This window comes from Zonotrichia albicollis, chromosome 1, assembly GCF_047830755.1.
Source record: "Zonotrichia albicollis isolate bZonAlb1 chromosome 1, bZonAlb1.hap1, whole genome shotgun sequence".
In the NCBI taxonomy this organism is placed as follows: Eukaryota; Metazoa; Chordata; class Aves; order Passeriformes; family Passerellidae; genus Zonotrichia; species Zonotrichia albicollis.
In genome coordinates this window covers 152,585,420-152,607,695 of record NC_133819.1, presented here as the reverse complement: position 1 = coordinate 152,607,695, position 22,276 = coordinate 152,585,420, and the positions used below count along the sequence as shown (strand labels likewise).

Here is a 22,276-nt window from a genome sequence, read left to right as displayed (position 1 = left end):
AATGCCCTGTAGAGGAACCAGGAAACACTGAGTGGAGCAGGCAGGTGAGGGCAGGTGGAAAGGAAAGGGATATCTCAATAGAATGTCTCCTTCACAGACTTTACCCTGCCACCAGCAACAAGGAGAGATGAAAGTCTGGTCTCAGCTGAGTACCAACAGTGCTATAGCTGGGAACTTTTCCTTCTCAGTGAGAGACAAGCTCCTGACCCTCGTGTCCTGCTGAAAAGCTCCCAGTGGAGCCCACGGTGTGAGGTTCAGAAAGTAAATAAAGCATCCACAGTAAACCAAAGGCATTTAACTGTTCCTTCCAAGCCCATGCTCTGCCAGCTTTTCATTTTCATCCTGTGTGGATCAGCCCTGAACTGGCTGGAGGGAAAACTAAAATTTCTGTTGTCTGTACTACTGGACATGCTGTAACCCTGACATATTCCCTTCCTAGCAAAGAGAGAAACAACTCAGCAATAACAACCAAATTCCATCTACCAGGAGTGCCTTCTGTAAATTAGGAGAGCTCAGCTGACTCCACAGGAGTCACACAGAATAGCAGAGAGCAGAGCTGAGCCCGAGTAATCTGTGATCTGGCAGCCAATTTGTTTCCAAACAGTAAGTACCAGACAGAAGATCTTTTCCCCCAAGGAGGCAAAACAGTCAGACATCTTTTCAAGAAGTATGAACTGCCAAGGTTTGAAATGGTGACAAATTTGATCCCGGAACCCTGAGAAAATTAATAAAGGTTAATGAAGCTTCAGTGTGGTGGCAAGAGTCTTTATTGCCATCCAAAAAGGGAAAGCAGAGGAGGCAGAGGAATGATTCAGAGTCCCTGCCAGGAGCCAGGCTTTATATTCAGCAGTTTGGATCATGGGAGAGTTTGTGAAATTGTATTATTTACCATCACAGTTGCCTGAAAGCAGAACTTGAGGAGTCTAGGAATTGTCACATGGACTCCTCCAAATGTTCCCAGCACCAGCTGGCTGCTGGCTGGAGGGGATGGGATGGGGCAGTCACCCCCCTGCCATCCTCTAGGGAAAGATACCCACAGCCTGAAATCAGGACCACAAACACCATGAAATCTGCAAACACCTTGTTTTTGCCTGGTTCCTTCCTGGAATAGAGAGGTTTCAAAACCTTTGCTTTTAATAGCAAAAAATCATGGGACTTTCCTGTGGGAGATTCAGTTCAAAAAAGACAAACTCTAAGTAGTTTTCCAATCTCTTTTTTTTTAATTTGTTAGGAGACAACTTATTCCCATATTTGGGACTTCTCACATCCCCACCACCCATTCCTGGTTATGCCCACACACTTTCATCTGCTCCTATTTAAGTCCTCTCCATGAAATCTCACAAACCACAAGAACACACAAAATCTTCATCTGCATCACATCCCATGGGCTTCCCACAGACTTATTTAGGCTGGGAGGAGAAAGTGGGGCTGGGCACCAAGGAGTAGATGTGTGGAGCTTGGATGGCTTTGTCACCTTCCCAGAGCAAGGAAGGTGACAGGGAAAACCTGGGATTGAATATCCCAGAAGCAGTCAGTGTTCACAGATGGACAGAGACATAGGAAGCAGCACAGAGGGAAGGGAAGATAAAAGAGCAAAACAGAAGTTTTAATTGCAAGTCTAACACCCTGAACCTCATCTCAGCAATTATTTGGGACTGTGTCACTGACATCTCCTAATGACTTACCCCAGTCTTGAAGGACTGAATGATTTCCTTTGCTCCTTGACAGGTATGTCAAGTCTGCTGTTATTTCTTATGCTAATTAGAGCCAATCAGGCCTAGAGGCTAAATGAGCAACCCTTCCAGCTTCCCCCAAGTTTCCCCCTGCCAGGAACGCTCCACTGCTGCAGGAAGCCCTCCTCCCCTTTGGAAAAGCAGAGAAGCCAGTTTGTCTCCATTTAACACAGAGCACAGCTGAGATCTAACCTGGAGAGATGCACAAACCAATCCTGGTTCCAAACAGAGCAGGCAGACACCAGGTCCCTTCAGAACATGGGGAAGTTTTGGTGCAAATCCTGCTTTGCTGTGGGCACCTGAACTTTATGGGGTGGAGGTAAAAACCTTAAGGCAGTGGGGACCTGGTTGGATTTCAGCAGCCTTTTTCCCACAGCAGGGTCAGTGGAGAGGAGTAATTCCAGGATTAACAGAAGACCTAGACAAAATTTACATCCCAGCTGGATAAATGCAGTGAAAACGGCACAAAAAACCCAAGCACCTTTCCAATGCTAACAGGAGGAATAGAGGGATAATGCCCTTGGAACCAAACAGGGATGTTTCAACTGCAGGCAGAGGCAAGTAGATGAGATTTTGAAAAAAAAAACACAGCTCAAGTGTGGATGTGGAGGATGATCAGTGCTGGCAGGAGTGGGAATAGGAAGCAGGTGACCAACACTTCTAATGAGAACATGCCATGTGTCAGACACCACCTTGCAACACAACCCAGGGGAAAATAAAATAAAATAAAATAAAGGCAGAGACTTTGAAGTGCTGTGGGCCAAGGTTTTAACATCCAAACATGTGTCACCACAGCTACACAACCTGTACTCATCCCCCAAACAGGAGAGGCAAAGCAGATAGCAGGATCATGAAAATTATTCAGGCAAGGTGGGATGGTGGGAATGAGGGGATGAACCAGAGCAAAAAGTGGAAAGGGATTATTTAAAAAATACCCAAAACATTCAAGTGAATTTCGCTGCAGTAAAACTGAAAGGAAATGTGGTGGTTATGGAGTTTTTGGAGCATCTACCAGCTGCTAAAGAGTAAAACTGAAAAGTACAAAATTACTGACAACCCCTAAACCCCAAAGTCTCAGTGGATGGAGAAGAGGGACATTTTGGAGGCCACTGGATGTATTGCAATTACACCCAAATCATTTCAATTTGAAGATCTGAAATTTGTGAAAACTGGAGGAGATCTGTGACTCTCAGATATGAAATGCCTGAACCACCAGTAAAAAAGGGGACAGGGCAAAGTCTCTGCAGCAGCAGCAGAGAGGAGCTCCTCCAGCTTGCAGTGAGTTCTAGCCTGGCCTGCAGGGAATGAAGATGCTCCCACACATGCCTAGGATATTTCTGCTCTGTAGTTGCAGCAAAAAAAAAAAAAAAAAAAATAATGAGAATCAGGGGTAGCAGAGACTGAGGCTGAGCCTTGGGAAGTCATATGGAACAAGCATTCCTTCACACCACTAACAGCTGAAGGGCTACATCCTGAACCTGCTGGAAGCTGAAAATCCAGCCTGGAACACCAGGACTGTGCCAGGGTCACCCTCCTGCACCTGACATCAGGATGTGGTCACCCCTTTCGCAGCCGTGGGGAGCTGTGGCTTCCCAGTCTGCATATCCATAAATGTCAGGGATGGTTCTGTGCAGCCTCTGCCAAATGGGATGGCAGGACTTCAGCTGGCTCCTCTGCTGGTTCTCCTTCCCCAGGAATAAATGCAGGCTGCCCACATCTCTGATTGTTCTTACATCTCTCCAGCACTGCTGAATTCCGATGCTGTGGTCGGGGCTATGACATTCCCCCTCTGGTTTGGATGTTGTCCATCCTTGTGAGGACACTCTGCCTGCCAGGTTGTGAGCAAACCTAGAACCCTGCAGCCAGAAAGAGCCACTGGAGCACATCCCTTTCCATCCACAGTGGGTGGAACTGGGAAGTTCCTCTGCAAGCTCCCACCACACATGGGTTGGCATTTTTTTCCCTCTCTCTATAAAACAGCAGCCAAATCCAACAGAAGGAGGAAATCTCCTCTGTCTGTGCTGGAGAGGGGGATATCACCAAGTCCTTTATCAAGGCAAAATCAGAATTACAACAAAAACTTTGTGTTTTCCTTCATCCACAACAAAAACTTTGTGTTTTCCTTCAGCCACAAAAAAACCTTAGTGTTTTCCTTGAGCTGCCACAAATAAAGGCTCTGCCTAAGCCAAGCTGCTGTTACCAGACAGTTTCCTTCCCAGTCTGGGATGAGTCTTCAATACCGTTTTTCCTCAGCATTTCACAGCTTTTATTTTTGCCCATGGAAAACTTACCTGGCTCACTTCCTGTTTGGCTTGGGTGTGTATCCCTGGGGAAATTTAGCCAGAAGATCATCAAGCAAGAGACTCTAGCACATGAAACAGCAGAGATGGTGGCCCAAATGAGTGGGAAAACACAAAGACCACATAGAAATGGTACCTGTGGAGTCATTCAGCCACTCCTGTGCACTGATTTTAACCTGTGTGGCCTCCAGGCAACGTGTTCTGACTCAGCTCTGGGACCCAGGTGTCTGCACCCACATTTTGGTGAACAGGCTGGCACAAGTCACAGCTCTTGGAAAAACTGAGAAGTTTCTCCAACCATTCCCACTCCTTCATGCTGAGACCTGCTGAAAGCCCTCCTGGGGGCAGTTCTAGAAGAGGAAAATGGCAGGACCTGGGCAAGGTCCACATGGGGGAAGAGCTCTGTGACAAGATAGCTCTGGAATGTTTGCTGTGGCCTGGCAAAATAAAACAACCAATGAAACCCTCGAAGATGTTCCACAAAAGTTCTTCTCAGCAGCTCCAGGGAGCTGTCATCACTCTGAGAACCTGCCCCAGAGGCAGGAGATCCAATTAAACAGCTAAAACACTCTTGCTAATCACTCATCAGCTTCTGAGCCACTTTGGCAGAAGTGGGAAAGGAGAAGTGAAAGAAAAAAGATGGGTTTATCCTTGTTTTGAAGGTGGTGGGGATATCTGTGTTATTCTAACCCAACTTGCTTGGCCAGCAGTTTCTCAGTGGACAAGTTTCAATTTACCTCCACAGCAAAGAGGAAAATATCAGGACACTCATCCCTGTTTTGTTCTGCTGTTTTATCAGGATTAGAGATGGCCCTTTGTTCAAGGAAAATATGTTTTCCTGCCTTTTTTTTCTACTAGAAAATTAAGATCTCAGCTATTCCACAGTACCTGGAGAGCTAGTCAGGTGTTATACAAGCTGCTTAAATCTTGAACAATTGAAGATAAAGTTATTCTCCTAGCCAGTTCCTTTTTTTTTTTAAATTTTTCTTCATTTTATCCTTTTAATTAAAAAGAGAAATAATTAGAATCTATTTAACTGTAGCTTATGACGAAAACTTAAAATAATAACAGTTCCAGGGAAAGAATGAACTTTCTACTCATCCCTAACAAATCTATGAGCAAAAGTCAATATGAAAATAACAGTGACACATTTAAAACAGGATTTCTATTCTACTTTCAAATCCTCTTAGGTTTTGGTGCAGATCAAAGTAAAGAGAAGGAAAAGATACATGCAAGAAAATGAAAAACCCTTCTTGGGTCAAAAGTGCATCTCTTTGGGCAAAGGCAGCAGGGGACAGACTCACTGAGAGGCAAGTTCAGAGCCCAGTTAACAGTTTTGAACAGATTTATCTTGAAATAGGACACAGACCTCAAGATGTGCATGGAGAAATCTTCTGGAAAGATTTATTGCTCACATATCCCCTCAAACCCTTTCCAGCATGAAAACATCAAAATGGGGCTCAGCAGCTTGTCTGCAAGGAGGGTCTTGGGACAATTAATCAGAATTAATTTATTTCAATGGAATAAATGGGTTTCTGCTGCCCAACTCTGTGTGTGTAGTCTCCTTCCAAACAAGGACTTTCCACTTAGCATAAAATTTCTTCTTCCTAAGTAATCTGAGCTGAACTAATCTCATTGCAGTTTGGAGGAGGAATTGGCTGGGAATGCAATGGAAAAAGGACAGGAAGACAAGTGAAGTAATTTATTGAATCATAGCCCCTTCAGGTTGTTTTGCACTTAGGATTGGCCTTACTGATTGTTGTGTTCCGGAAAAAGTGAAGTAAATAATGAGTAAAAACTGATTAATTCTTCACTGCTGCACTCCATGCCATGGCAATCCAACACAGCCTCCATGGTTTTCCTTGCCACCACAACCTCAGGAAATCTAACATGAAAAAGAACTAAAGTTTTGCTTCTGGGGAAAATCAAGGGAAGATGTTACACCCCCTGCTCAGTGCTGATGAGGTTGGCCCTGGAAAACAGAATCTTCCCCCTCCACCACATCAAGAGGGCTGCAAAAGAATCAAACAGGTCCCATGGACAGCTTGGAAGATGGTTAGGGATGAGGAAGGATGTCCTGCAAAGAGAATCTGGGGAACTGGGTCCCTCTTAGTTTATACAGCATAGGAGGGACACATTAAGGAGGATTTTTGCCTCCTGTGCCATGTGTTCCCATGGTCAAAGAGTGACCAGCCCTGCAGATACCCCTCTCCCACTCCCAGTGCCATCTCTTCCTTCACACACCAAGACTCGTGTGGCCCTCCCTCCAACTCCTCTCAGGCACACCCCAATCCCACAACTGGACTTTCTTTCAGGACCAGCTTCCAGGTCATTGCATTCCTACTCTCCCTGCCACAAGCCACAGCTGAGTCATGACTGCAAAGTCACCACCAAGCATGGGGGACACGGATTAAATATCCCTGGTGTGGGCAAACCTCAGAGGGAATTTAGAAATTGTGAGTCAAGGAGATGGAATTCAATATACCAGGTTTCATTTAAAAAAAAAAGTCTAAGCCTAATTGCAACATATTTTAAATTTATGGAAATGTTAAAAAATGCATGAAATCATTTTAGCCCTTATTAGAGGAATATATTTATGTCCCTTTATTTGAACTTCCCCCTTATCAGGAGATACTTCCCAGCCTTTGAAGACCGTTGAACTTTCCTTAGTTATTTGACTAGTCAGAGGAGTTATTCAAACATTCTCTACTCTGAATTTGAAATAAAAAGAAGGGAATAATTATAACCAGCCATTTGCTTGCATTTATTGGGCTGAGCTGTATCTGCAGTTGCCTTTTCCTCTTCATCCCCCTCCCAACACAGCTTAAAGCAGTAGAAGAACTGGGGATGAAAGTGCTGGAGGTTCACCAACTCAACCCATCACTATCTGATGGTGTGGGCACTCTGTGGCCTGTTCCGTGGAGAAAAGGATCTGGAAAGTGGATGCATTACAGAGGGAGAGTGGAGCACACACCGAAGCTTTGCATCATTCAATCCCTGTCTAACAGCCAGATCTTTCTCATCTTATCACTAGAGGCTTCCATTTGTAAAAGAAAGGGGCAGGGTCACTGCTCTTGAACTAAACCAAGAAGAAGCAAGATTAACATCTCTCTCAGCTTTAATTATTTGGGAAAACTGAAAAAAATAAAATGCCTGTAAGGACGTGACACCAGGATAAGAAAACCTGATGTAAGCCTGCTTACAGATTCCTATAAATTCTTTGGGCTGAAGGCCTGGAAGGTGCAGGAAGACTGTGCCAGCACGTGTGCGTGTGCATGCGAGGCAGGCAGGGACAACGGGCAGGGCCATGCACAGCCAAATCCACACATTCCCTTGGGCTCCCTGCTCCAACACAGTCCTGGGGCAGCTTTCCCGAGCCTCAGCAGCACCCTCCATCCTCGATGGGGATGAAGCCATCCTCCTCCTCCTCCCGGGAGCCCCGCGTGCAAGGGAACATGCCTCCACTTACTATTGCAAGCCTTCCTATTGCACAGCCGTCCTTCCTCCAGCACTCCCTCGCAGGCCAGGCCCTCGTTGGGAAGGGGCTTGCAGGAGCGCATGCGGGTCTGCAGGCCGCCCCCGCAGTCCTTGGTGCAGTCGCCCCAAGCCGACCAGGAGTTCCAACCACCTGGGCAAGATCCAGAAAAGCCCCGTCAGCCTCCGTGAGAGCCCAGAGCCTGCTGTGTTCCAGCTGCCAAGACTCAAAACTGGGGTGTGAAAAGTGTGAAAATATGGCCCTATGCAGATATTTACTGTATGTATTTTGATGTGTGGATTAGTAGTGCTGTATTAACGTTTTAATAATATGGTAAATGTAGTCTTGTATTTAAAGGGTAACTTCTGTAGTTAAAATAAGAACTATGTGGTCACAGACATCCTTTCCTTAGGATTTTTTTCTCCTGAGAAGCTGAGAGGCCTCAGGACCAATATGTAAACAATGGTTATCTGCTGCTGTGGAATGTAACTGGTGGATCTGTGATTGGTCTCATGTGGTTGTTTCTAATGGCCAATCACAGTCCAGCTGTCCGGACTGTCTTGGTCAGTCACAAGCCTTTGTTATTCATTCCTTTTCTATTCTTAGCTAGTCTTCTGATGAAATCCTTTCTTCCATTCTTTTAGCATAGTTTCAATATATTATATATCAGAAAATAATAAATCAAGCCTTCTGAAACATGAAGTCAACATTCTCATCTCTTCCCTCATCCTAAGACCCCTGTGAACACTGTCACACTATGTATGTGGGATATTTTTTTATGAAAGGAATGAGGCACTCACACCAGATAGCAGCCACAAGACACCTAAATCTTTCAGAGAAAAGGAATTTATTGTTGTCTTATCAGAAGAAACTGAATTTTTCCTGCCTAGCTAAAGATCAAAGGCGCCTTAGGATTAGGAGGAAGAAGTTGACACTGAGCAGACCGAATCTTTTGTTTGAACGGAATTTATGCAACATATAAGAGGTGTATGGATATGCAACAGGCTATTGTTCTAAAGGGTTAATCCTCTGTAACGTGTGTCCTTTTTCAGGCTCATGCTGCCAAGAAAAAGGTACCCAGACATCCGTAACTCTTTGGTTCCATTGTCTCCTATTGTCCTAATTCAAGTTGTCCAAATTATTTTTACTCTAATTGTACTACTCTATTTATAACCATTTTATTACTATTAAACTTTTAAAATTTTAAAAAAACAAGTGATTGGCGTTTTTCACATGGAGCGTCTCTGAAAGTGGTGGGACTGGAAACTGCAGGGTAGCCCTGTGTCCTGGGTTGACTATTGTGAGAGTCTGTCTGAATTTTCCCTCATCTGCCTCATGATCGTCATTTGGGGACCACTGAAGAGAAGACCACCCCTATCTGGCCCTGTAGGAGAAAGTCACATGCCAAAGGCCCCAAGACCTGAGAGCACAGTGCTAAGTTATTTGTTTTCACAGGTGTTGTTTGCTGTATGCTACACTGAGCCCAAAGAAGGGGGCACTGTGCCCTTTTTGCAACAACAGCCTTAGCAGATGTCCCACCTCTCGGCCTGGCTGGACTTCTCCTGAGTTCCAGGTGGTCCCCCCACAGAAGACCCTCACCTGTTTTACAACCACCATGACAGACAGACTGAGATGCAAGAAGCCTCTCCATCAAGGACTGAGACATGAAACCCCCATGTGAAAAGGCCCCTCTGCTCCTTCCAAGGACTGGGACTGAAACCCCCAACCCGCGGGAGGTGTGTGGGGGAGTCAAGCTGGCCAAACCAAGATGTTTGCCTGCAGATTGTGACCACTGGACCAAGAAAACAATGGCTCTGGTTTACTGTTGAGAACATGGACTACCTGTTACATCTATTACTTATTGTATCTGTTTCCCCCCACCCCCCTCACAATTTTCAATAGAATTATCATAATAAAAACCTCTGAGTTAGCTAGAGATTTTGAGATCTCCCTGACGTAACAGGTGGATCCTCAACTGGACTAACTGGACTGGATCAAAGGACTTCATCTCTACATTGGGTAGCTATATCCCCCCCCCCCCCCCCTCTCTCTCTCTCTCTTTCTCTTTTTCTCTATCTTTTTCTCTCCCTTAATCTCTCTATCGCATTTTGCTGTGGTCATTCAATAAAGGATAAAGGTGCATTTGTTTTGATTATCATTGCAAACGCCCTTGTACCATGTTGGTTCTTTGTGCACCCTGAGATCAAATCCACTAACCATCACAAACTCTGTTCGTAAGGACGGATTGTGACACTATATGATGCTTTTATCCCCAATAATCTTGTTCTGTTTATGCTGAATAATAAGTTTTCCACCTTTTAAGACTTGTTCCAAGAGTTAAGGGGGAGAGAAGCAGCAGCAGTTTGTTTTCAGAGACTGCACTTGCCCCTCCACATTCCTCCTCCTGGATCGTGCTGTCTGCGGCTGAACAGACAGCAGGACAGAGCTCTCCTTTGCTTTTAGTTAGTTTAGCTAGCTGAGGCAAAGAAGTTCCCTGCACTATGGGGTTTTTTTTCTGTTTTCTTTGGAGCTGTTTAAACCTGCTCTGACTGAACACTCAGCAGAGCACCGGCAGCTCCACCTGTGGCCCACTAGGCCGAGCCTGGGCCGCGGCATTTCCAGCGCTGGAGGGGAGACTTTATGAGTTGGTCATCTCTTTTGGAGCAGCAAGGGGTTTTATTGTTTAATATTGTTTAGGTTTTATTGTTTAATAAACAGGTTTTTTTCCACTTTTCTCCAAGGAGGTTTTTTTTCCTGGACCAGCTGGAGGTAGGGGCCGATTGAAGCTGCTTTCCAAGAGGCGCCCCTTTGGGGGATTCTCTCCAAAATTTGCCCTGAACCAGGACACCCAGAAAGTCAAGGGGAAGGGGGAAGCATTGCCTGACTTCACACTGACTTCTCTTCAGTTATCCCTATTTCTAGAGTTTAAGAAGTGTTTGGTCAATGCCTTCAGGCACAGGGTGGGATTCTTGGGGCTGCCCTGTGCAGAGCCAGGAGTTGGACTTCAGTGATCCTCTGGGATCCCTTCCACCTCAGGATATTCTGATTCCAACCAATCCTGCCCTTCCTGTGCTTACTGTGGCAAAGAGCTCCCCTCTGACAAGACCCTATGTCCATTTTTGTGTCCTGTTGGCTTCCAACCCCAGAAGACACGAGCAAAAACCACTTCAAGGTACAAATTCACCATCAGTGAGTTGTGCCTCCTCCTTCTGCCAGCACACAAACACACAATGTGAAGACAAGGAAAGTGAGAGGGGATAAGGTTCTACTACTCATATTCCCCAAAAAAAGGCATTTCCTTTCCCCACACTGCAGACCCCACCAGCCACAGAGAGGTACAGCTCTCAAGGACAGCATTGGTGGAGGAATAACATGGGAATGACATTCTCCTCCAGCACCCTTTGTAGAACACACAGGGAGCAAGATGAAGGTTCATTTTTGACTCCTCTCCCAGGCCATGCTCAGTACTGGTGTCAGCAACACTCAGCTTTCCCCACAACAATCTACAGCTCTGAAAACTGATGGATCCACCAAACCACCTGGCTGCAGAGATGATCCTGGTGCTTAAGCAAAATTCTGAGCCTCTGCAGCCTTCTCCACCCTGTGTCTTTCCAGCTTCCTGCCAAGAGCAACTGGCCCGGGTGGAACGTCCATAAATGCTGATGGCAGGATGGACTGTGAAAACCATCTGAATCTCTGAATCTGGCTGGCCTCCCACAGTCCAAACACCTTCAGGGAGCACAGCAAGGCTCAGTTTTGGGTTGTAAAAGTCAGCAGGGGGTTATCCAGTCCTTTCAGGTAATGGATAAGCTGTCACATCCCTCAGTGGTCAGTTTGCTCCCCATCGGCCACATGCAGCAATCTAAAATCTGCTGAAATAAGCCCTGGCTTCACTGTTCTGCTCCATCGTTTGTCCACCTCATGGGGAGGAGCAGAGGTGGCCCTTCAGCCCAGAGGTGGCCACTTTCACATGGCTGCTTTTCCTGCTGTGAATTCTCTCATTACCCACAGCTACCCTTGGAGATGTTTTAGGTCCAGGGAATTCAGCTCTGCGCTGTGCTCAGGCACAGATAAGGATAATGAGCTAAAGATGCAGGGTTTTTTGAAGACAGGAAACACTGGGAAAATTTTTGTTTTTAAAATAAAAATGAAATAACCCACACTCCTCCCCTTTTTTTCCCCCTTGCCAACAGCCAGAGAATTCAGAGATGCAGATGATGAACTTCAGCTGACTCAGCCTCCCTGAATTTCTATTTATGAGACTGTGGCTGTACTATGAGCTCTGGGCTCTGCTGGTTCCTACACAGGGCACCAGCCTTGTCTGTAAAAAAGAGCCCAACTAGGTGTTAGATCAGAATTTAGGGATATTATCAGCACCCTCTTGCACAGGGATGGGCAAACACTTGTCCACCTCCACAGCAAAAACCCACAAGTTCATACTCTGCTACCTCCAGCCTGGTTGTGGTTCAACTTTTCCCTCCAAGACAAAGTGAAAATAAACACAGGCTCAGCAACATTTCCACTGCTGATGGCCATGGAAGCTGCTCAGATACTTAATCATGAGAATAACATCGAAAAATGGAGCAGGAAGGAAAGGGAGGGCAGTGAACTTGCCAGCAAAGTGCCCAGAGATCCTGGCAGCAGCGTGGAGGATGGAGTTGTTACTGGCACAAAACAAATTCTTGACCTTGAAGAAGACTGTCTTTCCCTCAAAGGTCACTTTCTGCGCTGGTCACTTTTCTAAACAGCACAGGAACACAGGCTTGTCTTCCATTTCCTTATGGAAGACAGATTGTGTTTCCTTTGTAAGGGAAACCATCAGTGTAATGGGAGGTATCCTGATGACAGCCTGGGGCTGATCAATAGGATATCTGTAATCAGACACCTTTAAGAGTTAATCAGCTCCTGGCTTGCCCTTTTCAGGATGTGTGTCTTCCATCTTACTCTCTTACAGATTAGGAGTGAGGCTAGGGAAGGGAGAAAGCAGCTTCACACAAGCCTTGGCTTGAATTGTGATCTATTTGGGATGCTTATTGTTGAGACAAAATGCATAATTGCTCCAGTGTCTTTAGAAGTTATTTTATATTGTGTTTGTAAGAAAAATATGGGCCCAAATTCACTGGCTGTCGTGGTGTTCCCAGTTTGATGATGGATTATTCAAACAGTTCTGCATTTTGGGATATGACCCATTATGGCAATGATCCCCTAAAATACACAGAGAAATTAATGTTGTCTGGTCTCATTACATGAAAGAGGGAGGATAATGAAAGTGCCAGTCTTTGATTTCTTAAATCACAGAATCACAGAATCATGGAATGGTTTGAGCTGGAAGGGACCTCAGAGGACATCGAGTTCCACCCTCCTGTCATGGGAAGGGACACCTTACACCAGCCCAGATTGCTCCAAGCCCCATCCAACCTGGCCTTGGACACTTCCAGAGATGGGACAGCCACAGCTTCTATGAAAAACCTCTACTAGGACCTCACCACCCTCACAAAGAAAAATTTCTTACTCATATCCAAGCCAAACCTCTTTTCTTTTAGTTTGAAGCCATTCCCCCTTGTCCTGTCACTCCAAGCCTTTGTAAATATTCTCTCTCCCTGTTTCTCATAGGTTCCCTTCAGGTACTGGAAAGACACAATTAGGTAACCCTAAAGCTTCTTTTCTCCAGGTTGAACAATCCAAATTCTCTCAGTCTTCCCTCACAGCAGAGCTCCATCCCTCTGATCCCCTTGGTGCCTCCTCTGGACTCCTCCAACAGCTCCCGGTCCTGTGCTGGGTCCCTGGGCTGGGGCAGCTCTGCAGGTGGGGTCTCACCTGAGCAGAACAGAGCAGAGCAGAGGGGGTAACTCTTACTCTGCTTATCTTCAGCAATCGGAGAACCAGGCAAAATAAGATAAAAACCCTCATGATCTCAAAGCCTTAACTGGAATGAGATCAGTTTATGATATTGCGCTCAGATGACTTCCTTCCTCTCCTTACTCCTCAGTTTCCATCCCATTTGTGAGTGCTAAAGAGGAGCTAGAGAACTACCAGGGCACTTAGTAAATCAAGTCAGGCATTTACAGCCAAGACAAAGGTATTCCCCACTTTATGGAGAGGTCCTTTTTTATCATCAGGTTGTACCATGGTCCTGACAAATTAAATGCTGCGTGTTATTTATCTTGTTTATTGGCTGTCAGATAAACCTTTTGAAATCCTCCTTCTTTTCCTGGGTCTAGTCCTTTACTGCTTCAAGTGATTTGTCTTTTTTAGTGGAGCTGTAAACAAGTGGTTAAGGGTCTATTATATGAAGTTATTCCTATCCCACATTTCAGGGGGGAAAATGCTGTGCCATGAGGAAAACACAGGGCTCTTGTGCCCACTGCTGCATCTGGTTTCTGGGAAGGAGTGGATGAGGGAGCTGAGGGGGGCTCAGCCTAGAGAAAAAGACTGAAGGGAGACCTCATCTCTCCCTACAACTCCCTGGCAGGAGCTTGTAGTGAGGTGGGTGTCAGCCAAGTAACAAGTGACAGGATGAAACAGCCTCAAGATGTTCCAGGGGGAGTTTTAGATTATTTATTTGGAAAAATTTCTTCACAGAAAGGGTTGTCAAGCACTGTAACAGGCTGCCCAGGAAGGAGGTGAGGTCACCATCCCCGTGAGTGTTCAGAGAAGGTGTGGATGTGGCACTTGAGGACACGGTGGTGAACATGGTGGTTGGGCTTGGGGATCTTTTCCAACCTTAATGATTCCATGGTTCTGTGAAAAGAATGACCTAAAATGTCTGTGGAATTATCTGCAATGGCTGTGGTGTCACACAGATGCTTTCAGCCCAATGCAGGAGCTGCAGAAGGGATGCAAGCCTGATGTGGTCCTTGCAGAGGCTGCACATCCCTCAGTCCATCCCTCAGTCTCTGCTGGCTGAGCTGACATAGCCCCCATGGACTCCCCACCCTCTATAAAATGTTCATCCCCACTTGCCCACCACACAATCTCTTGCTCTGCCCCTTCTTCCATTTTGAGCATGAGGTTGGATGGTTTTTTTGATGCTGGGAAGAGAGGAATCCACAGGAAGTGCAGTGCAGGCTCACTCTGAAGTTAATGGGAGTTAATGCCTTTGCAGGCAGTCCTTGCTACCCCTGGAGTCCTGTTCCATGAGCTCTCAGCAAACTGCTGCTCCTGCTGATCGATGAGGGTTGAGTTGCCATCTGTCCTTAATCCACAAATAATGAGGCTGCTGCAACTGCTCTGTGCAGGATTTTGCTTTTCAAAGGCACAGAACCCTCTGAAGGTCACACACCCAACCCGCTCCCACTTTATGAAGTTTTTCTCAGCTATGGCCTCATAGAACCAAGGAGTTCTCTCACTTTGCCCTTTATCTCCCTAAACTGGAGGAGCTGTGGCTCAAGCCTCCAGCTCCAGAGGTTCCTACCACAACCAGCAGCTGTCACCTTGATCACACAGCCAGGTTTAACTTGTGTTTTTTATTTTTGGAGAGCAGCCCAAGCTCCTAGAATGTGTTTTAAGGCAGGTGGCTCTTGCATCTGAGACTCGTGGCTGGTCTGAGTGCCTGTCATTCAGGGAGGCCTTTAATCCAGTTTCTAAAGAGTTTTTTGATCCTCCTCAGTCAGTTCTTATCATGACCATGGACTAAAACAAATTACTTTTCATGCAAGAGTGACCCAATGCATTTTAATTCTCCGGTTAAATGGAGAAAATTCTAAGGTGGTTTACATCAACCAGCAAGCTCATATTTGGCATTTCGCATTCTGAATCTTAAGCAGAGATTGCAAAAGAATGGGTCTTTCCTACTGCAAATTAACTGAGAGGGCTCCACTTAGACACCTCATCCAAACACCCTTGATCTTCAGGAAGATGAGCATCCCAATCTGGAGTTTATCTTCACAGCTGACAGCTGCAATGTGTCTCAGATGACAGTCAGTCAATCATGCCTCTTAATTTAACAGCAATCCCCTAAATTAGAGGGCAGTGACAACAGCAAAACTAAAGAATCTACACAAGACAATCAATAAAGCAAAAGGGGTTTTGCTGATAATCCACATCCACCTCTGATTTTGCTTTTTTGGTTTTAGCCTCTCACTGACCCCAGCTGAAGACACGTCTTGTTGGCAGCTGTCTCCAACTCGGTAGGTCAGGGCATTTTGTGTCTGAAAAACATGTCCAGACTGCAAAAATCCCACCATAGCTCTGTGTGCTACCACTGGGAATATTTGTAGTGGAATTTATATCACAGTTTCTGAATCATCTCAATTAGCAAATGAGGGGGAAAAATGTCATTTCTTATGTAAATAGTGGAGAAGGATACTGAAGGGAGATCAAGAATGAGATTGTCTTATACCATCTGAATCCTGAATTTGTTACACAATGGGACAAGTGAGGAAGCTGCTCCTTTATTACTCTCCTTTCTACTGTGCTGGAAAAGAGCAAGTCCAGAAGGGGTTATTCTGAAGACATCCTTCTATTACACCAGCCAGTGATCATTCCCTGGAAAGTCATACATTCAGTTTGTCCCTTCTGAGGGAAAAAAGGAGAGAAATCTTTCAGGGGGATGTCTCCTCCTTGAGCCCCATGAGATGAAACCCACAACAGCACAAGGGAGTTGCTCCAATGGTTCCTTGTCTGCCCTTTCCAATATAAATCCCATGAAACATTTTGCTATTTTGCAGATTGTGCATATTAATATAAAAACCAATGCCCCAAGCTCCCTAAAAAGCATAATAATTCATTGCAAGGACATGCAGTGATAGGACAAAGGGGAATGGGTTTAAGCTGAAAGAGGGTAGATTTAAATTAGATAACAGGAAGGAATCTTTACTATGAGGACAGTAAGGCCCTGGCACAGATTTTTCAGGGAAGCTGTGGCTGCCCCATCCCTGGAAGTTTTCAAGTGCAGGTTGGACAGAGCTTGGAGCAACCTGGGATGGTGGAAGATGTCCCTGAACAAGAAAGGAGGCTTGGAATGAGGTGATCTTCAAGACCCCTTGTAAACAAAACCATTCCATGATTGTTTGACTTTTCTCCATGGAAAGGAGATGGGTGAGGGGAGAAAAATTATAAATGTGCATTAAAAGTTCATGAGCTGCAGGGCAAGGTAACCAGGGACTGACTGCTCCTTGAGTTTTCCAGCACAGGAATTGAGGGGTGTCAAATGAAATGGGCAGGAGGCAGGTGCAAAACCAGTCAAGGACATAATTTACAGACACCGAGCGGTGTCAAACGGTGCAATGCTTTCACAGCAGGAAAAAGCACCAAGGTTTCCATGAATATAAAACATAACTGGGGAGATGCATGAAAGACAAACCCATAAATGGTAATAGATACAAAGCCAGCAGCTCTTGTCCAGAAGTTCCCTGGGCTTCAAGCTGCTGAGTTGTACAAAGTTCAAAAGGGCCTTGGAGTCCAACCTCTGACCTTGCTGACCAAATCACAGCACTGAGTGCCACATCCAATCCTTTCTTGAACACTTCCAGGGATAGTGATTCCATCACCTCCCTTGGCATCCCTTTCCAATGTCTGACAAGCCTTTCAGTGAATAAATTCTTCCTGATGTCCAGCATGAATCTCTCCTGGCACATTCCCTCTTTTCCTGTTGCTGGTTGCCTGGGAGAAGATGTCGAGCCCCACTTGGCCACAACCTCCTTTCAAGCTGTGTGTTTGTCTTGTTCTGCTATTTCCCCTTGTTAGCCACTGCTAATGAGAGGATATTGGGCCAAAAATCCCCTGATTTGGACAACAAGATGGTACTGGTACTTTCCCAGCTGCTTGGCCTCTTCCTACCTTGACTTTAACTCTGTGACTCTCCTTCATGGAGATGTGGTCAGGGCACAGCCAGCTACAGGTCAGGTCAGTATTTCCACCAAAATTGCCAAAATCTACTCAGGTCACCCCTTTCTGGGCACCCAAATAAATGATGTGATTTTTTCAAAGCTGCTGAGTGGCCAAAGCTGCCACAGATTCCCACAGCATTCCCCAGTCCCTGCAAATGAAGGTAACGAGGTCAAATCTGGACAATCATTTAGGATCAGCTTCAATCTCCCTCTGCTCTACAAATCACTTAAGGAAGATGGAAATGAGGCCAGTGTGCAGCTTTCAAGGAAACCCAGCATAAAGCTGTGCTTATTACTTGAATCCCTGCAAATGAAACACTAGGGATAAAGAGAGATTATTTATGTGGAAATGGTGGGGGAGGTGGGCAGGGAAATGAGAAAGGGAATGTTTAGTCTGGAATGGGAGATCAAATAAAACCATGGAAGAATCTTCCCATAAGAAAGCCATAGAGGCCTAATCACTTAACTCATTTCAAAGCAGAGCAGGCAAAATATCAGAGAACAGACTTGTGAGGAGAAATCCAGCCTGCACCACCAGGGAGGAATGAAATGCTTCTCCGCCCTCAACCTCTCTGAATTTGTATAAATCACACCAGAGCTGGGTTCACGCACTGTTTGCTTTGTCACGTTGCTGCAGACCCCAAAGCACAGAGGGGACAGATTTGCTCAGCCACATGTGTCTCCCCATGGTGAGGAATATATGATCCCATTCAAATCTAACTGTGCAGCCCAAGCTGAGTGGAACCTTCCCTGATACCAGGATCACTATCTATTTTTATAAAAGGCAGTCAAAGGAGAGTATTTGTGAAATTTCCTTTCATGTCTTTACATGATCTGCTGGGGATGTGGTTTAGTGGTGGACTTGGCAGTGCTGGGTAATGGCTGGACTCACATGTCCAAACCCAGGACATTCCTCTGGCTGCCCAGGATGACTTGAGACCCTGGCAAGGGGCTCAGAGACCCTGGCACAGAGTCAAAAACACCTGTGCCTTTGATTTTAGCCCGCGGAAAAAAAATTACCAACTTTGTGTGAAGATTTACAAACCACAAGAGTTTAAGTAGAATGATAGTTAATTTGTCACAGGGGGAAAAATTGAATTTTGAGGATTTAGAATGGGGGTTCAAGAGGCAAGATGGGGGAATCTGGGTGTGTCCTGTCCTTCTTCTTCTTCTTCTTCTTCTTCTTCTTCTTCTTCTTCTTCTTGTCCTCCATCTTCTGCTGTGATGGTGACACTTTTGGATTGATTTAAAGTAGAGACAGACTGTCTAACATAGGTGATAGGTACTGGAAAATTATTGTAAATAAAGTACACGTAGTTCTTAGTATAAAAAGCTAACGCCAACCCGAGGGTGGTCAGTGTGTGCCACAACCCATCTTGCTGGACATACCTCAGCAGGTCACAGAAAGAATGTAATAGATAAGAGAAAATAAACAACCTTGAAAAGCAGAACTGACGAATCTCGACTTCCTCTTCAGTCGTGGGGCTGGGAGAAAAATCTCGGGAGCCATTTCAACCACAGAAACCTAAGAATCACTCATCTTAGACTGAGTTGGTTTTTTCTAACTTAAACAATTAAATGATTCTCTGTTCCATCTTTCCTGGCTGGAAGGGCCATGGTTTTCACCTATAAAACACCTGCAGAACACTGCATAAACCCATAAACACCATGAAATGCAACACCCAGAGCTCTGCAATTGCAAGCCCATGCAATTCCATCTTGTTCCAGCTGAAGGATTCCTGCGGTCCCCAACACTGCAGTTTCTCACTCCTCCACGAGCTGTGACATATTTCTTGTTGCAAGAGCACTGCAAGGCAGGGCTGTGCCAGTATTGTGTCTGCAGGATGAACTGAGGAGGTTTTGTAAAGCTAAAAGATTTGCCCATGGTAACTTTACAACACTGAGAGAAGTCAAATTGTCTTCATCTTAACTTCTTCCAGGAGGACAAAGGGAAAATCACCTGGGGGGACAACCCAGCAGCCAAGTGTCCCCTCTCAGAGCAGTTTTGATGAGGACACCACACAATTTGTGTGACCCAGCATTTTTGCTCCACAAACAGCTTCCAAAACAGAGCCAGAAAGGCAGACTCCAGCTGAGGCAGCATCTTTTCACTATTAAACCAAATATTTAATGCGAAAACTCCATAGGTTTTGTTAGGCACAGCCAATCCCTCTTCACACAGAGATGTGGATTTTGCCTGGAAGGAGAGCAGAGGTGGCTGAAAACCACATGGAAGTGTTTTTTGTGAGGTTACCTCTGAGGCAGGCTGGGGAACAAGCAGGTTGTCAGCAGGCATTTCTCCTGCCAGGGTCCTCTCCTTTTCTGAGCTGTTGGACACACCCACCCTGTACAGGAAGATGCTACTCCAGGCTGCCTCTGTCATTCCCAGCTCTGCCCTTGACACCTTGTTTGTGTTTTCCACTGCAGAAAGGAGAAGGTTTCAGGCTTCTCTCTGTGCCTCTGCTCCCCCCCTCATTAAGAGGGGGCAGCCAGAATGGCTGGCTCGTGTAACACTTGGGTGAAGAAAGGGAGAATTTGGGGGAAGTTAAGTCATAGAATAGCAGCATGTTTTGGTTTGAAGGAAGCTTAAAGATCATTGAGTTCCAACCCTCCTGCCATGGCCAGGGACACTTCCCACTATCCCACATTGCTCAGAGCCTCATCCAACATGGATTTGAGTACTTCCAGAGATAAGACAGCCACAAATTCTCTGGGCATTCTATGCCAGGGCCTCACCATTCTCTGAACAGAGAATATCAACCTGAATTCCCCAATTTCTTCAATCCCAGGAGAAGGCAGGGATATATTCAAACCATTGGAGGCACCCAAATGAGAAGCTCCTCTCAGGCTGCTTAATGAGACTTTTAGGAGGCAGCAGCTGCAGTTCTGCATCTGGGATAATCACCACGTGGTATCCAACCCAACATGCCTTGGCACCAAGGACAAGAAATCAATATCATCAACCTTTACCAGCATTATAATGACGAGGTTAATATTGATCTTTTGACATTGAGGTGTGGCATGAGAATCCTTAGCATCATTGCTGGGAATCTGAAGCTGGGGCACTATAAACCAGACTGCAGGCACAGCAATTTGCTCACAGATCCCTCAGAGACCCTGGATTAGAATGAATCAAACAATTCTCAGCCTGATTTGTAATTGACTGCTACCAAAGTCGTAGCATTTTCTATCAGTGGAGAGAGGGGATTATTCACACGTGTCTGTCCCTTCAAAGTCCCAGAGTGGCACAAGGAAAAGCCAATGGAATTTTTGTGGTCCTGCAGGTTGTGGTCTCAGTCTGTGTTTTTAGCCTGAAAACTAAATAGGAGTTAAGCTCTTGTTCTTTATAATGTCTTGAGGTAGAGCAGACATTGCCTTACCACAGGTGAGGTCTCCCTCTGATTTCTCCTGTAATCACCACTAAAAGAAAACCTTTCCCCAATGAAAGCATCTCCATGAGAATTTCTTAACCCTGAGTCTGCTGATCCAGTCCCTCATACTGATAATCTTCAACCCTGAGAGATCAAGGTCTTAAAGGCTTAGACCCCTTTGTTCCGAGAGGCAAATCTGATGTGAAATTCCCTTGCTCTGAGGTGCTGCTTAAGAAAAGAAAGGCAGAGAATCGAGCGATTAAATCATCACAGATGAGGAGATGCCACCAAGGCTCAGCATTTACCCAGGAATTTGTAAGCGACTTTCCCTGTTGTTCCCATTTGCCATTTATATTCCAGCAGTGTTAAGAGGCCTTGAGTAAAATGAGACTCGCTCTGGGATTGGCACTCCATAGGCAAAACAGTCACAGACAGTCCTTGATCCCGAGAGCCTGCATTAGGCAGTGCCCAATCACTGCTCTGATTGGAGCTGCAGAGTGAGAGAGGTGAGTGTGTGTGGAGAGGGCAGAGAGGAGTGGGTTTAGTAACAGATATACAGGGACTCAGACCACTTCACAAATTATTGACCCTACTTAATTGCTAATAATCATGTGCATTAGCTATTTTTTTTTCCTAGGAGGGAAGGCAGACAAATATCTCTGTGCTACAAGACTGTCTGAGCAAATAGGCATGTTCTGGGCAGACCAAAGGTGGTGTTTTCCTCCCAGCCCATTCCCCAGATTGACTGGAAATTAATCTATATGAGAATAGAGGATGGAGACAGATGGTGGAAGATTTCCCTGCCCCCTTTTTCCCTTTTGGCACCCTTGGTGCTCAGAGGAGTCAGGAGTGGTTGGGTTATCCTGGATTGCCAGGACTACTCAGGATGGAGAGCCATCCTGCACCAGGTGACTGTCTCTCCTATAACACTCCATGAAAACAGGAAAAATCCCTTTTGTATAAACTCATTGCATCCTTCCAGTAGTTAAAGAGGGTTTAGAAAGGAGGGAGAGTGAATTCTTTCATGGACAGATAATGACAAGACAAGCAGGAGTGTTTTTAAGGTAATAAAGGAGAGATTTAGATGAGATGTTAAGAAGAAATTCCTCACTCAGAGTGTGGTGAGACATTGGCAAATGTTGCACAGAGAAGCTGTGGCTGCCCCATCCCTGGAAGTGTCCAAGGCCAGGTTTGGATGGTGTTTGGAGCAACCTGGGATTGGGGAAGGTTCTGTCCCATGGCAGGGGGTGGAACTGGGTGATCTTTAAGGTCCCTTCAACCCAAACCATTCTGTGATTCTATGAATGCCACCTCCCCTAGAGATACCAACTGCTTGGCCAGCAATTCTCACTTCACACAAGGCAAACAAACTCCAACAATTGTATCTACTAATTACCACTGACTGCTGTCTGAGGAGCTGTGCCATATTTTATTTTTCTCTATGATGGCCCATGAAGGCCAAGAACAGGAAGCTGGTGAAGGATGGATCTGCACTGCCTGGCTTCAGAGGCTTCCCAAATGTCTCAGGTTGGATACATCTATTTTTTTCTTTTTTTTTTTTTTTTTT

The 22,276-nt window shown here is 45.6% G+C and overlaps 1 protein-coding gene across 14 annotated transcripts in view; it reads right to left on the bottom strand.

The window, feature by feature from the left end:
* Positions 1-22,276, bottom strand: part of ADGRB1 (adhesion G protein-coupled receptor B1) — a 293,366-nt gene that overhangs the window by 159,318 nt on the left and 111,772 nt on the right. For 12 of the 14 annotated variants that reach the window (XM_074557880.1, XM_074557889.1, XM_074557884.1 and 9 more), the window contains one exon: positions 7,503-7,661. The exons of the other annotated variants lie outside the window; for them this stretch is intronic. In XM_074557880.1, the coding sequence (XP_074413981.1) occupies positions 7,503-7,661 (159 nt within the window). The remainder of the gene's footprint in view (positions 1-7,502; positions 7,662-22,276) is intronic. 14 annotated transcript variants of the gene reach the window in all.